Source organism: Microcaecilia unicolor, chromosome 1, assembly GCF_901765095.1.
Source record: "Microcaecilia unicolor chromosome 1, aMicUni1.1, whole genome shotgun sequence".
Lineage (NCBI taxonomy): Eukaryota > Metazoa > Chordata > Amphibia > Gymnophiona > Siphonopidae > Microcaecilia > Microcaecilia unicolor.
Genome location: NC_044031.1, coordinates 54,860,318 through 54,876,478, shown reverse-complemented (window position 1 = coordinate 54,876,478; position 16,161 = coordinate 54,860,318). Strand labels below are relative to the sequence as shown.

At 42.8% G+C, this 16,161-nt stretch overlaps 2 protein-coding genes across 4 annotated transcripts in view; one reads left to right on the top strand and one right to left on the bottom strand.

Moving 5' to 3' along the window:
• Window positions 1-2,513, bottom strand: part of LOC115466240 (39S ribosomal protein L55, mitochondrial-like) — an 85,506-nt gene extending 82,993 nt beyond the window's left edge. The window contains exon 1 of the mRNA XM_030197381.1: window positions 2,446-2,513. The gene's annotated coding sequence lies outside the window, so the exon portion shown is untranslated. The remainder of the gene's footprint in view (window positions 1-2,445) is intronic.
• Window positions 1-16,161, top strand: part of C1H1orf35 (chromosome 1 C1orf35 homolog) — a 67,641-nt gene that overhangs the window by 12,035 nt on the left and 39,445 nt on the right. The window contains exons 1-3 of one of the 3 annotated variants that reach the window (XM_030197319.1): window positions 1,707-2,002; window positions 5,514-5,612; window positions 15,281-15,434. In XM_030197319.1, the coding sequence (XP_030053179.1) occupies window positions 1,960-2,002; window positions 5,514-5,612; window positions 15,281-15,434 (296 nt within the window). In that variant the 5' untranslated portion in view covers window positions 1,707-1,959. Of the gene's footprint in view, window positions 1-1,706; window positions 2,003-2,491; window positions 2,580-5,513; window positions 5,613-15,280; window positions 15,435-16,161 lie in introns of those variants that run through there. The other 2 variants (XM_030197328.1, XM_030197337.1) reach the window with 2 other exon arrangements.

Here is a 16,161-nt window from a genome sequence, read left to right as displayed (position 1 = left end):
ATGGCATAGAGCCGCAACTGAGGCAGAGTCGTCAGGGGAGAGCCAGGTTTCAGTTAGGGCAAGCAGGTGAAGGGAATGAGAGATGAAGAGATCGTGGGTGAAGGGAAGTTTGTTGCAGACCGAGTGGGCATTCCACAGTGCACATGAGAAGGGGAGGGAAGAGGGGGGGAGGAGGGGAATAGATATGAGATTGGAGACATCCCGGAAACGTTTGCATGGATAGGACGAAGACAGGTGTGGGGGACCTGGATTGGGATTGATGTCTCCTGCGGATAGCAGGAGGAGGAGCAAGAGAGTGCGGAGGAGGGTGGGGGAGGTAGGGCGACGAAGGCGACGAAGACGGGATGCGCTTAGGAGGAATGGGGATGGGTTAATGGCAGGAAGGAAGTGTTGAAGGTTGAGAGCTAGGAAGGAGGAGGGGGACAGGAGAGATGGTGAGGTGGTGAGGGACGGGGGTGAGTAGGGTATTGCAGTAGTGAGCAAGATGGGAGAGGACATGGGTGGGCAGTGAGTTCCAGTGGTAGACAGCGGTAGGGGGAGGGGAAAAAGATTAGGAAGGGACAGGGCAAGGAAGAGAATGTGTAAAGGGGCCATAAGTAGTAACTGAGGTGTTATGGGTATATATGTAGTGACTGAGGTGTTAAGCGATAGATAGAACGGCAGAGCTGGATTAGAGGCTTAAAACTGGAATGGTAGGCATATGCCCTAAATATGTAATACTTGGTAGCAATAATTAAACAGTGATGGAATATTCACAAAGCAGGTAGCCAACAGGTTTATTTTTTACTGAAAATAATCAACTTTGTATAAACTTGGTGATTAATACTGTGCTGCTTGCTATTTTGTATTTTGGCGGTGTATTGTTTGCCTGCATAATAAAATTGCACTTGCAAATATTTTTCTGGTACGGCTTTAATTAACAAAAGCTACCATAAGAGGCATACACAGTCGTATAATTAACATTATAATATTATTTTTATTTGGGTAATGACTGAGACAAATGCTATTAAAAATTATATTACAAAGCATGAAGTTGACTTGGTTAACTTCTGCTGTATATCAACCAGTTGTAAATAATAGTAATAAACAATATTAAGTGCATTTTTATAACATACCACTGCATGCTTCAAAACAGAAGGAGCAAGTTCCCACTAACCATCTAGGCACAGATAATAAAAGCTTTCAAATGCTCCCAGGTTTCAACCTAATACATGTTAAATGTGGGATATGGATGTCATAAATGTTAAGCACCTGATTCTCATAACATGATGTCTGTTTTAGTGGCCCATTACCAGGAGAAAAAAAAAATCTCTGCACGACTATAACACTAGGATGCCCCTGTAACCAGCCCCTTCAACTGATCGCTGAATAAGATTTCTAGGAAATTACTACTCTACCTATGAAAAATTATCCCGTTTTTATTCTTCCTCTGTATACATCCGTATGCTGCGTAAGTTGGCATGTTTGAAAATATCAGTGAGATTAAATAAAAATGGTACCATCAGCAATCAAGAACGACTACGTAGATGCAGCAGCTCATAGGTTTGTTTGCTTTGTTTTGATTATACGGGGATGACGGCTGCGCGGGGAAGGGAAAACTCAGATTGACCTAATTGGTTTCAGCGTTTTGACGTCACTTCACCAGCTGTCTATTAAACCTCCTTGGGAGCAACAGTGAATAGATCGTATAATTACAAGGAAGTAGCCCGAAAAAATCACAATAACTAAATTTGGCAGGAAAAAAACACACCAAACTGGCAACACTCTCTTAATGATCAGTGGCCTTCCTCCCCAATACACAAGCGGAGGCTACACGCGCTGCAGGCGAGAAGAATCGTCCTGAAACTGTCCAAAACCATCGGTTGCTCTGGTAACCGGTGGCGGCGCAGGCTGACGAGCCCAGCCCAGGTGGTGCTGTCGCACGTTAGTGACGCAAATGTCCCTGGGAGAACGGTTCAGATGCGTGATTGCAGCAGGTTCCTATCGCATGTCGTCCGTGCCGGTAAGAGAGAAGTTATGTTACTTATGCTTCCACTCAAGGGAGAAGAGAAGGAAGGAAAAGGAATCTATTTTTTTTGTTCTTATTAGGACCTTTAATCTGGTTGTAATAATGCGGTTGTCTCCTTAGGGAGGAGGGGCTTATAAACACACCCTGGCTCTGGGTGGCATGCTGCAGGGCCGGTCTTAGGGAGAGGCGACCGAGGCGGCCGCATAGGGCCCCGCGTGGCGCGCCTCAACGTCGGGAGAGACCTGTGACGTGCCGTGCGTGCATGCACGTCGGTCACTCATCATTTATACAGTAGGACTAGCCGCCGGGAGAGGGAGACGATACATTTTCGCGACAACTTGAATCGTTGCTGGGAGCAAGGAGGAGGGTTGATAAGGGTAAAAGACGGATACAGCGAGATCCACGCAGATCCCGATAGAAAACCTTTTAAAGTTCACCTTTTTCTTGCGCCACGGTGACTTGTTCGGTCCTTCCCTGCATGGTCACGCCCACAAAGGAAGACAAGGGCCCAGGAGGACCCGGAAGCCAGGTTAAGAGAGGGATAGAGCGGGTCAGCGCTGGGTTGCATACGGTAAGGACCAGCGGCCGTCAAAACAAAGAAGCACTCCAGTCTTAAAGTAGTACTTAACTATTGATCTTTCCTTGAGACCGTTAGATAAAAACAGGAGACGACGGGTTGAGGTTATCTAGCCCATTGTATAGGCTGTAACCAAGCCCGTTTCCTCAACAATGAAACGAGCCCTAGGAAGGCTGTCTTGTAAACGATTTTTTTCTCTTTTCCACTAGGACTAGATCACCATTGTCTAGCATCTTATAGACTTCACTGAAGAAAATATAGTTTCAGTACTTTGACTGGCATGAAAACCCAATTGATGGGGATGAAGAATATTTGTTCTTTGACAAATCTTGTCAATTGGGCCAGTACTACCTGTTCTACCAATTTCACAGGAAAGCTTAGGTTAGATATAGGTCTATAATTCTATACCTTAGAACTGCTTAAACTGAAGGTTCTCAAATCTTTGGGATGCTACCGAATAGTAGACTTTGATTAATCTTCTGAAGGATTATAGGGAGTAGATCATGTTTAAGCAATTCAATCCATCATCTCGGAATAGGATCTAACCTGCACTCTGCTTTTTTCATCTTAAAAAAGAGTTTTGACAAGGAGGTTAAAGTAGCAGGTTGAAAATGTCCCACATAGGCAGATTGGGTTTAATTGATTCAGCTTCTGATGACTGCAGGGACGCCTCCACCTTGGGGCTTTGTAAGATGGTACTCGTAATAGAATTCACCTTTGACTGAGAGAAGTCTCCTATAAGATCTAATGCAGGGAATTTCTGGGAGGGATAAGTACTGTTTTTTTTCCCTTTAGTTTCATTTCCTGTGACTTTGGGTGCAGACTCTACACTGTTTTGGTAGCCCTTCTTTAGACTACTTCCAGCCTGACCAAAAGAGCACAAACCATGCAATGCTTCCCCTGCTGCTCATTCCAAGGAGAATGCGAGTCCATGCCACTGTGTTTCTGCACGCTGTACTTGTTGCATTGAATCTTAGCCAAGCACGCAACTACTCCTTGAGCTTTTTTGGGTAACTTCTCGTTTATTTCTAATCTCTCTGCATTATCACTCACAGGTATATTAGAGAATTGGCTCCAGGCTGATCCTGAAACACTCCTGTAATCACCTTTCTTTTCTCATTTACCACTACCCTCTATCGCTCAGCCAGATCCTAATCCAGTCCACCACCACCCTGGCTGCTCAGTTTTAAGTTGCATTACAGCAGGATATGCTGAAAGTGCTTCTATAGAAAAGCATTGTGAGAATGGCTGGCTCAGTGGCAGTGCTATGCTGGAAGAATTCCTACTGGCTCGGCGGTAGCAGCAGGTGGGAGGGGAGAGGAGAGGAGGCCTCAGCTGTCACTGAACAGTGACACCTAGTGGCTAAACGCAGGCAAGGTATAGTGAGGAGATATAAAACAGGAGAAGAAGCCCCAGGTAGTTTGAATGAAGGCTCATGGTACCAGATTCCACCACTAGTTCCAACTGAACAAGAAGCCTTAAAAAACAGGAGGAGACAGCCAAGCCATAAATATAAATCTATATATATAAAAGGCAACCCCAACGTTCTGAAGCCTCCACGGAAGTTGAGGCGCCCGAGATATCTGGTGTGCCCTGGAGTGTCTGCACCGCCCTCGCGTCAAAACGTCATGACGTCGAGGGCGGAGCTATTGACACTCGAGGGCCGAAACGTCCCACAGCGAACAAGGCAAGTAGCTTCGAGGGACGGAGGGAGGGGGCCCCTTGCTAGCGCCCATTTCATTCCGCTCAGAAACGGGCATTTTTTCCTAGTGAATAAATAAAACTGGAAATGTGTTCAGAGCTTAAAAAGCATTAAATGTTGGGGCTGTTTCTATGGAGTATAAAGTTTATGCTGTATCCTATATTGGCATTTAAGTAGGTGAAACCATGAGCCTGTGTAACCCGCTCCTCTCACCTAGGTGGGTTAAGCTCAGGCGTAATACTCCATGAGCTGATCTTGGGGTTCAGGAGACTGGGTGTACTCACTCCAGGTTCTCTCCGGATCTCACACGGGAACCACATAGTAGTCAGGAGAGTCAAGGAAATTAACTGAACTTTATTTAACAACTGGATCTCTGCATCTGTTGTCATGAAAGTCCTCAGCATACAGCTATGATGGTAACCAGACTCGATCTTACAAAGTCACAAGAGTGTATAATTTTTCCTTCTGGGGTTATGCACATATTCAAAACCCCTCTCGCCTGACCTGTAGCCAGTTGACACCCCACAATCAACTTCTCTGATGTAGCACCATTACCAACGGAGATTTGGATCCAGCATTAACTGTCCAAGTTTTTCAGGGGTTTACCCTGGAAGAAATCACCAGCCACAGGCAGACAGCGTCCTACCCTTGAGCCCGGTTTGCGGCAAGGCTCCCCAATCTCAGCCCGCAGGTCGGCTCCTCTATATTAACAGCAATGACCCTGATCCTGCTCCTCTGTCAGGATTGGCTCAGCAGGTACCCCTCTTTCGTTTCAAGCTCCTAAAATTTGATGTGCATATATTTCTTGCTTCACGAATAAACTAGAGTGCGTACATTTTAGGAAGTTGCTAAAAGTTTTTTTTTTTTTTTAACAATTTTCTTGCTAGGTCCAGATGGAGTTTTTTCGTTATTTTTTTCTTCTTTTTTCATCAGGAGGCTGTCTTGATTTTAGTCTTATTATAAACCGCTTTGAACTTTTGGTGTTTGTGGTATATTAATTGTTAACTGTACTGTAAACTTTTAGCTCCCTAGAGCTGCTCAGCATATGGAATTGTGGAATAAGAGCTGAGAGCATCACTGATGTAACTTTTCCTTATGGCTTGGCGCCTGATGGACACTCCATTAAGTACCAGGCTGGAAAATTGGAATATCTGCTAGCAGTGGAGGGAAAAGATGGGGACACCAGGGGCTGCTTCATTTTTCACAGTATAGTTTTGTTTCCACAGTCACAATGTTTGGGTCATCCAGAGGTGGTGTGAGAGGAGGACAAGATCAGTTCAACTGGGATGATGTGAAAACAGACAAGCAGAGGGAAAACTATTTGGGTAAGAATATCTTCTTTTTTTTACTTTTTAAGCACTGCATAATGATTTCAGGCATTCTATTTTTTATTGTGAGCTTCTGTGGCAGGAGAGCTGAAAAGCCTTTTAGTTCTATTTAAACATAGGGAACGTCTAGATGTCTCCGAGTTGGGTGATGGTGAAAGCCGAGGGATTTCTGTGTTGTCAGCAGTATATGAGAAATACATAGTTACTCTATCAATTAAAGACTGTAATACTTGGGGGAGACCCCCTCCTTGAGAAGCTAAAGTGAGTGAGTACCCATGATACCTCACCTTAAGACCCAACATTGTATACATTGAGGATGGAGCAGATTCTAATTGGACTTACCTCACCTTCCTTCTCACCTGAACTTGCAAGCCAGTACAAAAAGGGATAATTACTGCTAATTAATATTTTTAACCTTTTCCCCCCTTATTTATTAATCACTCAATTTATATAAAGTAAATATTTTTTTATATTTCTTTTAAAATGACACAAGTTAAACATAATTCACCCAATTTTAAGCCCATGGTTTAAGGCCGCTGACCACCGAGGGATGAATGTAACCTGAATATTCAATGCTGGGTCCATGTCTGGGCACCAGCATTGAATATCTGGGTCAGCCATTGACCCGGAAGTTTTGCAGGTACTTGCCAATATTAAGTGTGCCACCGACATAGCTAATTGGTCAAAGTTAGGAGCATACAAAAAGGGAGTCCTATCAGTCCTCTTAGCTATGTAGACATTGTTACTGAATATGGCTGGTGCCTGCATAACTGCTGGCTTCTCTCTGATTCCACCTGTGGACCACTCTAACACTAACTACACAGTGCCCCACAGTGGTCAGAGGGGATGTTCAGTGGCAGTGAGTAGTTAAGTATTACTGAATATGTTGGGATGGCCCGCTAAGTGAAGTCCACTTAAAACTCATTGAACATCGACCCCCAATATATGTTACTCATAGCCCACATCGAGGAGAAGAGAACACCAAAAGTGTTTTTGAAAAAAATTGTTTTGCATTCCTATATACTTTTACCTCCCGCAGTCATTACTCAAATATGCACTGTTCTTGCCTAGATCTTACCTATCTTTCAAAAAATGTTCCAATCTCAAAGGGTCTTAAAATATATATTATTATTATTAACATTTGTATAGCGCTACCAGACGCATGCAGCGCTGAACACATGACAAAGAGAGACAGTCCCTGCTCAATAGAGCTTACAATCTAATGATAATACAGACAAGACAATTAAGGGCGAGGGAAGTACTGGGTGAGAAGGAACAAGGGGAGACAATTGAGTAGTAGCTAGGAGCCAAAAGCAGTGGTGAAAAGGACACCAGACACTTGCACAGAAATTGAATTAAAAAGAATGCTCCCAAGGACAGGACCTTAGATTTTAACAAAATTAATTGTTTTCGCCGTGTCTGTGTGATCCTGCTAACATCAGGGGACCAATTAATTTTTAGATCTTCCAAAAGAGAAACATATTTTTGTAAAATAAATTCTTAACATCTTTGTTATCTATCTTTGAGACAAAAGATACAAGTAAAGTAGCTCTGGTTGGAATCTCATCAGTAGAGGGAAAAGCAGTTAAATCTAGATCATCCGAGGACTCCAAAACATTAAAATACTATGCTGCTCCATCTCTAGCAACTGAAACCACTGAAACTCTCCTAAATATTAGAATCTTTGGTAAATTCAACTAGATACTACACCAGTCCAAAGAAAAAAGAACTAATCATGTGTGCAGCGTGCACCTGTGGGACTCGTATTTTTTCAAAAAATTGTTCTTTTAATAATAACAACATAGATCCCAACTTCTAAAGATATATTCAATTGCATGAATGTATTAACTGCAGATTCATAAATACATGCCAAACTTAGTATGGGAACCCTCAGAAGACACCACTTACGGCACACTCATAAATGTTTTGTTGCCTGGTGGCATAGCGTCTCCTCATCGGGCAATCCCTTAATAAGCTATTTAATAGTGCTATTGCAAACACACATGCTTCTAAACGTGCTCCAAGCTACAAGTGCTAACCGCTACAAGTGCTATAAATAAAAAATTTATTATTGGGAGGACTTATCTTAAGTTCCTCTCCATGATGTCTTATGCTGTTGGAGTCCACTTAGGCTTTCCCTAGATCACGCCCGACACCGCGGGTTTCATCGCTTTCGTCAGGGACTTGGGTTAAAACTTGCCCATCTGCTATTCACAACAGTCTGTACTTCCGGACATCAGTAATTCACCCGGACGCCATCTCTAGCAGCAGAGTTAAAAGAAACATAATATATCTTAGAAATTCCTATTGCATCTGCACCAGATAAGCATAAAACTTCTTGAAGGAACTTTATTAATAATATTAAAGGTGAAAGCAATTAGGTTTTACGAAAATTTAAATTACTGGTCAGTGTTCAGCCCTTGGCAGTCAACTTTTTTTTTTCCCACTGCTGATTGCTATGGGCGAGTTCGGCCCCAATATTCAGTGCCCTGTCATGTCCAGGCAGCAGCAGCAGCAGCATTGAATATCCAGATTCTTCCTACCTCTGGGACATTAACTTGGTGAATGCAGTCTAAATATCAGGTGGGTTAGTTTTTTGCCGATTTCCTTCCCACTCCTGGAAGAGCTCCTGGACCTACCTGAAAGCAACCCTGGAGTTCTAAGGTAAGCAGACAGGAGCAATCTCTTCTCGCACTTGCCCATGCTGGCTCCAGGTTCAAAATGGCTGCCACGACGTCTGGGAGCAGTCTCTTGGTACTATAGCTAGAGGTCGTGACAACCGTTTTTGTTCAGATTACCTTAAGACCACCAGGGATGCCTTCGGGGTAGGTTCAAGTGTCTACAGGGGTGTAGAGGGTTATCAGGAGGGAAGGGGATGCTTTTAAAGGGGGCGCTTTGAGGGGGTCCTGATATTTGGGGGGGGGGGGCTTCAAGATGGGTGATCTGGGGGGTACTTTCAGGAGGGGGGGCTTCATCATGAAGGGGTTCATTTTGGGGGAGGGAGGAGGAGGGATGCTCTTGGGGGAGGGAGGAGGTTTCAGATGAGTGGACTGGTGTCACAAAACGCCTAGCCACCCGCCTGGAGCTACCCCGTGGCCCCCTGCCCCCCAAGCTATTTGTGTGGGCCATCTGTAAAAAGTCAAAAGTTGGTCCAGTTGGATAGGCAGTGCCTTAAAAGGTGGAGAACAATTTTTTTTTTTTTTTACTTCGACAGCTTTTTCATTTCTTTGAAAGCTTCCCATATGTAGACATAAATATCTATATATATAAAACTCACCCTCAACGTTCTATTTGCACTGACGTCACTGAAGCCAGGTTCGAAGCTCTGAAGCCACACAAAATCACAGTCTGTGGGCCCCGCCCTCGCGTCAAACGTTATGACGTTGAGGACGGAGCACATTCTCAGCTCCAACGTTGTACTGCACTGTAGCTCTGCTCCGCCCTCGCGTCAAAACGCGATGACGTCGAGGGCGGAGCACACATTACTCTATCGGTTCCTACTGCAGGGGCATTGACGTGACAAATCTTCTGTTTCGGCAGGTCAGTGGGGTGGGGGGGCCAGCAGCGACGACATCGGTGGGGGTGGAAGGGGGTGCACTGGCAACACACATCGGGGGGAACGGAACGGTCACGGACGCTGGGGGGCGTGCCAAAAGGGCCAGGGTCACAGCACATTCGCACGGAGGCTGCAGGGGGGCCGGCACACGGAGACACAAAGGGACGGAGGGGAGCCTTGCTGGCGCCCGTTTCATTGCGATTTGAAACGGGCCTTCGTTACTAGTCATGCAATAAAAACTGAATATCACTAAAATAGCTTCAAACAGTAATACATGGCCAAGTTTCAGTGGGGATATCCTTTTTACTGATGAGTTCATCTTAACTACTGTTGTAATCTGCCTTGAAGCCTGGTGTTATAAAGATTGGAGTAAAATTAAACTCCCCTTTCATTGGGGCTTATGGAATCACATCTTTCTCTCTTCTCTTTTGAACAAATGAATTATTCTGTTTTGAGCATGTTTCAGTGGCAAGTGGTTTTCATAAGTCAAAATAATAAAAATATTTCTATTTTTAGTCTGTAGTTACATATTCTATATTTGTTGAGCGTTTATCTGCATTCTGCATGTGTTGAAGAGACCAGGTATTCTGCTAGCATTGAATGACTATGCAGGATCAATATGTTCTAATCTAGCCTGTTTAGTTTTCCAGTAGGTGTATTGATGTTATGTGATTGTGAGAGGAAGCATAATGAGAAAACTTTCCCCATGGTGTTGGCTTATTTCAGTTAAAAAAACAAAATTATATATACAGTGCACTCCATTTAAGTGCACATTAGATAAGCGCATGCTCTGTTTAGCTGCATGCCGTACTTCGGTCCCGTTTTTGGCGCCATCAATTTCTATGGGGACAAACTTCAGTTTAGCGCACCACTGATAAGTGCAAGATTCGCTTATATGCATGGTTTAAGATTGCTCCTCTGCAGGAAAGACTCCGCATAAGCGCACACACGGAATATGGATGCCAATTGGCACATGACAAAGGGGTGATAAATTTGAAATCTCATTGGTTAACTGCCACAGGCAGAATAAGCAAAAGAAAGTTGTTAGAGTGTACACTGGAGTCGTCGTCATCACGCAACTGTTAGACTTTATAACACTGGCTGAATGAATAGAAGTTCTTAAAAAATTAGAAAACAAACAAAGTCAAGCATCTATTGCTAAAGGATATGGTCTCAGTCCCAGTCAAATTTCATGTATCTTGAAGCAGAAAGATTAGCTTCTGGAAGACTGGCAAAACAATGCAATTTCACACAGGAAACGTAAACTGGCGGGAAAAGCTGAGGATGTAGAAGATGCTCTTCTTCGGTGGTTTTCTCAAGTCAGGAGCACACAGTTTCCTGTCAGTGGTCCACTGCTTTTGGAGAAAGCTAATCAGCTAGCTGAAAGTCTTGGACTAACTGAATTCAAAGCCACTGTTGGATGGTTGGAAAGATGGAAGGAGAGGAACAACATAAAATTCAAGAAACAGCATGGTGAAAAACAAGACGCTGATGACTTTGGTGCTGAAAATTGGGTTGTTTCAGTTCTTCCTACCATCTTGAACAAGTTTGCACCTCGTGATGAAAATGGTCTCTATTGGCGAGCAATTCCTGATGGAACACTTGCATTCAAACAAGCTGAAACTACAGGAAGTAAAACATCGAAGGACCGACTGACGATCCTCCTTTGCTGCAATATGGATGGGAGTGAGAAGTTGGAACCACTTGTCATTGGAAAGAGCAAACAGCCCCATTGCTTCAAGAATGTTAAGCGACTTCCTATGTCATACAAGGCTAATGCAAATTCATGGATGACTGGGGAAATTTGGAAGCTGTGGCTAAAGAAGTTAGACACTAGAATGTGGGCACAAAAGCGTCAGATTTTTTTGCTTTATGATGATGTCAGGCTGTCTAACGTCAAGGTGGTCTTCCTGCCACCAAACATTACCTCTCTGATCCAACCTACGGATCAGGGCATAATAGCCAATTTCAAACAACATTATCGGGCTCTTGTGCTACGTCGTCTGATGAGCATTATGGATGACCAGACAGGCAAGGATAAACGTGCGGTTGAACTGGCTCGTAATCTATCACTACATATGCAGAAAGAAGCCTGGAATCATGTTACACAGGCAACCATTGTGAACTGCTACAAGCGGGCAAGCTTTGTTAAGGATTTGGAGAGGGATGAAACAGATGCAGCTGTTGCAAACGCGTCAGATGAAGAGGCTATTGACATCCCAGCCGGTGTTACTGAAGAGGAGTTTCATCAGTACGTAGGTGTTGATTACGATCTACAAACAGCTGACGACAGCACTGATGTCGAGATATGCGCCTACACGCAGGCAATGGCTGATGATGAAACAGATGATGAAATGAGCAGCGAGGCACATGCTGACGAAATTCAACAACCTCCTGTCACTTTTGCAAGAGCGCTGGAGAGTCTCAACACTGTGCGGGCCTATCTGGAGGCCACTGGATGTCAGTGCTATGACAGTTTCTACCATCTGGCAGACGTAGTCTATGGAACTCACAGACATAATAGTGTACAGAGGACTATGACTGATTACTTCTCCTAACTTCAGTTAATGGAGACTGTATACTGTACGTATAATAAACAGCACTGTACATATGTTTATCAGATGTCAAGCTTCTTAGGGTCACAATGGTTAAGTGCACGCTCCGGTTAACTGCATGTATTTCTTTGGTCCGAGACCCTTGCACTTAAGTGGATTACACTGTATATATATGTATGTATATATATATATATATATATATATATATATATATATATATGCTTCATATTCAGTGTTTTAGGCTTGTGTGTGTTTTGAATCACCATAATGAATATGTATAAGATGTATGTATGCAAATTAATATACTAATGTGTCATGCCCCCCCCCCCCCCCCCACACACACACAAATGAAGCAGTCAAACTATGCCCATGTGTGGGATGTATAGCATCTGGTCCATGCAATTTGCTACTCTTCAATTTGTCAAATTCCACCATTACTTCTTCCAGGTTTATAAACATTTGATTCAGTTTCTCTGACTCATTAGCATTAAATACCATTTCTGGCACCGGTATCTCTCCCACATGTCTCTCGGTGAAGACTGAAGCAAAGAATTAATTTAATCTCTCCTCTATGGCCTTGTCTTCCCTGAGTGCCCCTTTTACCTCTCAGTCATCTAGCGGTCCAATTGATTCTTTTGCCGGCTTCTTGCTTTTAATATACCTAGAATTTCGGTTAAGCGTGTTGGACTACAAATTTGATCTCCCACCCTATTTGTGAACTGCTTTGTTGTATCTCACGAGTTCTGGACTTTTAAGGTAGAACACTTTGGAAGGAGGATTTGCCTTACCAGATATTTTTCTTTCCTTTAGTCCTATCAGATCAGTCCAGAAATCCACCCATGGGGATTTTTTTACATTACTTCATTCCTTTTCTTTCCATTTCATAATCTGTTCTTAATTTTGCAGTTTTCTCTGCAGTTTCCTCAGTTGGTTCTGTCATCTTTGCCACTACTATGCATTAGTTCCAGTTTCTGTTGCAGAGCTGTATTTCAGCAGAGTCCCATAGCTCCAACTTCAGTTGGAGATTTATATCTAATTAGAGTTCAAAAGCTCCTACTTCAGTTACAGATCTCTATCACACTTCAGTATGATACTTATTGTTGATAATAACGTTGAAACCTTCTGCTCAGTGTGCTGCGGCGGCTAAGAAAGCAAATAGAATGTTAGGTATTATTAGAAAAGGAATGGAACACAAAAGTGAGGACGTTATAATGCCTTTGTATCGCTCCATGGTGCGACTGCACCTTGAATATTGTGTTCAATTCTGGTCGCCACATGTCAAAAAAGATATAGTGGAATTAGAAAAGGTGCAGAGAAGGGTGACGAAAATGATAAGGGGGATGGGACGACTTTCCTATGAGGAAAGGCTAAAGCGGCTAGGGCTCTTCAGCTTGGAGAAAAGATGGCTGAGGGGAGATATGATAGAGGTTTATAGAATAATGAGTGGAGTGGAACGGGTAGACGTGAAGCGTCTGTTTACGCTTTCCAAAAATAGGACTAGGGGGCATGCGATGAAGCTACAAAGTAGTAAATTTAAAAACGAATCAGAGAAAATATTTCTTCACTCAACGTGTAATTCAACTCTGGAATTTGTTGCCAGAAAATGTGGTAAAGGCAGTTAGCTTAGCAGACTTTTAAAAAGGTTTGGATGGCTTCCTAAAGGAAAAGTCCATAGACCATTATTAAATTGGACTTGGGGAAAAATCCACTGTTTCTGGGATAAGCAGCATAAAATGTTTTGTACTTTTTTGGGGGATCTTGCCAGGTTTTTGTGACCTGATTTGGCCACTGTTGGATGCTGGGCTTGATGGACCTTTGGTCTGTCCCAGTATGGCAATACTTATGTATTGCTTCAATTGCTCATCCTTCTCTCAGTGGATTGCAATGGCTCCAGTTGCAGTTCTGTGGGCCTGTTGAACTTGGTGGTGCCTTAGTAGTATGGATAATGCATGCTTACAGTCCTTACTTTGAGCTCTGTATATGGGCTTCATTGGTTTGTCATTTGAAATACTAAGTGCCCTTTGGCTGCACAGTACATTTGAGGGAAAATCATGAAGAACAACTTTCTTCATCTCAATCTACTGGTTGATTGAACTTAACCCACGAGTTCTGGTCTGGTAGGACTAAAGGAGAAAAAATGATCAGGTAAGATATAATTTCTCCATGCTAAAACTTGAGTAAAAATGTTTGCTGAGTTTGGAGCTTTTTATTACAGAACAGCAAAAAGAGTTCTCTAGTAAAACCAAGTAAACCCGAAAGGTTTACTTAAAATGGAGGAAAAGAAGCTCGGAGACCCACACATATAATTCAAATAATTTTTTAACCGTGTATAAAAAGGGTCCAGAGCTCAATCTGAAAAACCTCCAGTTTTTTTGTGATACCTCAATAAAAATATCAAAAAAGGGTGTTTCATAACAGCCTTTTTTGATATTTTTAGATTTTTTTTTGTTTCCATTTTACTATAACAAATAATGTATAATTAAAGCATATTGAACACTTGCAAAGTACATTAAAACTTAATGTGAAAGGCACTTAACTTACCCCCCCCCCCCCCCCCCCATTTACAAAGCCGTTCAGTAATGCTGACACAGTCAACATTGCCGCATGGCAGCCCTAGCATGGCTTTGTAAACAGGGAGGTTAGTGTTTGGCAGCACCATTAACTTTTGCCCACACTCGGTGAGACCCGTTTCGCTGATAATACTGTCTTCCTCAGGGATCAGGGGTCAAACCTTTCTAAGCTTACACGTGACCTTTCTAAGCTTACACGTGCTACAAATAATTTTACACTTAGCTCAAACTGATTGCAGTCTCGATCTTGCAAGTGGCAACATGGCGCTTTTGCATTTCAGATGCCTATGCATGCGCACAACCACTCTCCCAAACTCATTTTATACTCTGCGCTGTGCTAATATGTAAAAAGCATTCAGCTGATTTCTCATTACACATTAAATTTAAAATGTAAACATTTAAAAAATACTTCAAGTGCTATACTCCTTCTCTTACAATTGTAAAAAGTAACTGACCCTTGAGGAAGCCAGTATTATTGGTGAAACGGGTCTTTGAATTATCTATGTGGATCTTTGAGATTCTTTACCTCCATTTTAAGTAACCCTTGTGGATTTATGCTAGAGAGCTCTTTTTCCTTTTCCTTGTGGATTTTTTGTTCTCTATATATCCTGCAACTGTATTGAGTAAGCTTTTTATTACGGCTCAGTGATTTGCTAAAGGGGACTTCTCCACAAAACCACACCTCATTCTTTTTGAATCAGCAAATGTGCTGTTGAGATTTGATAATTTATAAACTGTGATTATAACTGAGCAATTATAACAATTCCTTGGGTAATAGCACATAAAAAAATGTAATGCACACAGAACAGCCAGTTCTATACTGTGCCTCCTTGCTAGTAGTAGTAGGTGGAAAGGAAAGTCTGTGAGTACAGATGAACTTCTCATTCCTGGAGGATGTTGTGGGGGTTGGGAGTAGAGAAGAAGTTTCAGGAACTTTTGGAAAGTGGTTTTTTTTTTTTTTTTTGCCTTATTTAATTTCTGTAGGAAATTCACTGATGGCCCCAGTTGGAAGATGGCAGAAGGGTAAAGATCTCACCTGGTATGCCAAACAGAAGGGAGCATCCGGGACGATGACGTCAAGAGAGGAGGAGCTGGCTGCAGTGCGGCAAGCTGAGCAGGAGGCCATGATGGCAGCTCTGTAAGTATTGAGAGAACATTAGGTAGCAGTTCTGATCTCTGTACTACCTTGGATAGTCACGGTAATGTGACAAAAGTGGTCTTTTGCTGACATTGACAATAACATTCTGCATAGGAAGTTTGAATCTAGTGCATTTATCTGAGGGAACGTTATGTTCTGAAAACGGAGACAACAAAGGGTAAAATTGTTTCTCTGGCTTTGTGTAAGTGTCACAGTGATATCTGGATTGACTGTTTAATGTGTGCTCATGCCTTGTACCTATACCTTGGCAAGGTTTTAATAGTCAAGAAGGGTTCTTTCCTGTAAGTTGTCATTACCTGTTATCATATTGTGCCAGAAAGATGTTCCCTAAAATATCAACAGCATCACCCAGTGGGTAATGGAGGGAAAAGAATGCAGTGTGGGCCTCTCCAGTGCTGCCAGACTATGTTTCCAGATCCCCGTAATCGACAGGGCACATGCATCCACAGGAGGAGTATGAATTCAGCAACAAAAAGGTCCAGACTTGATTCTTTCCTTTCCCCTTAGAAGTGTAGCATCAGCAGGATTGGGATCTCTTGTTATTTCTCATTCCTTTTTTAAAAGTATGATCATTGAAGAGTTTCCTTGTTTGCCCTTGGGTTACAGATCCCAGGCCTGTATTGGGGGAGGGAGAAGGGGGAATAAAGTCCTGAAAGCTTACAAGATAAACAATAATAATATGTAGAACATACAGTTTAAAAATGTT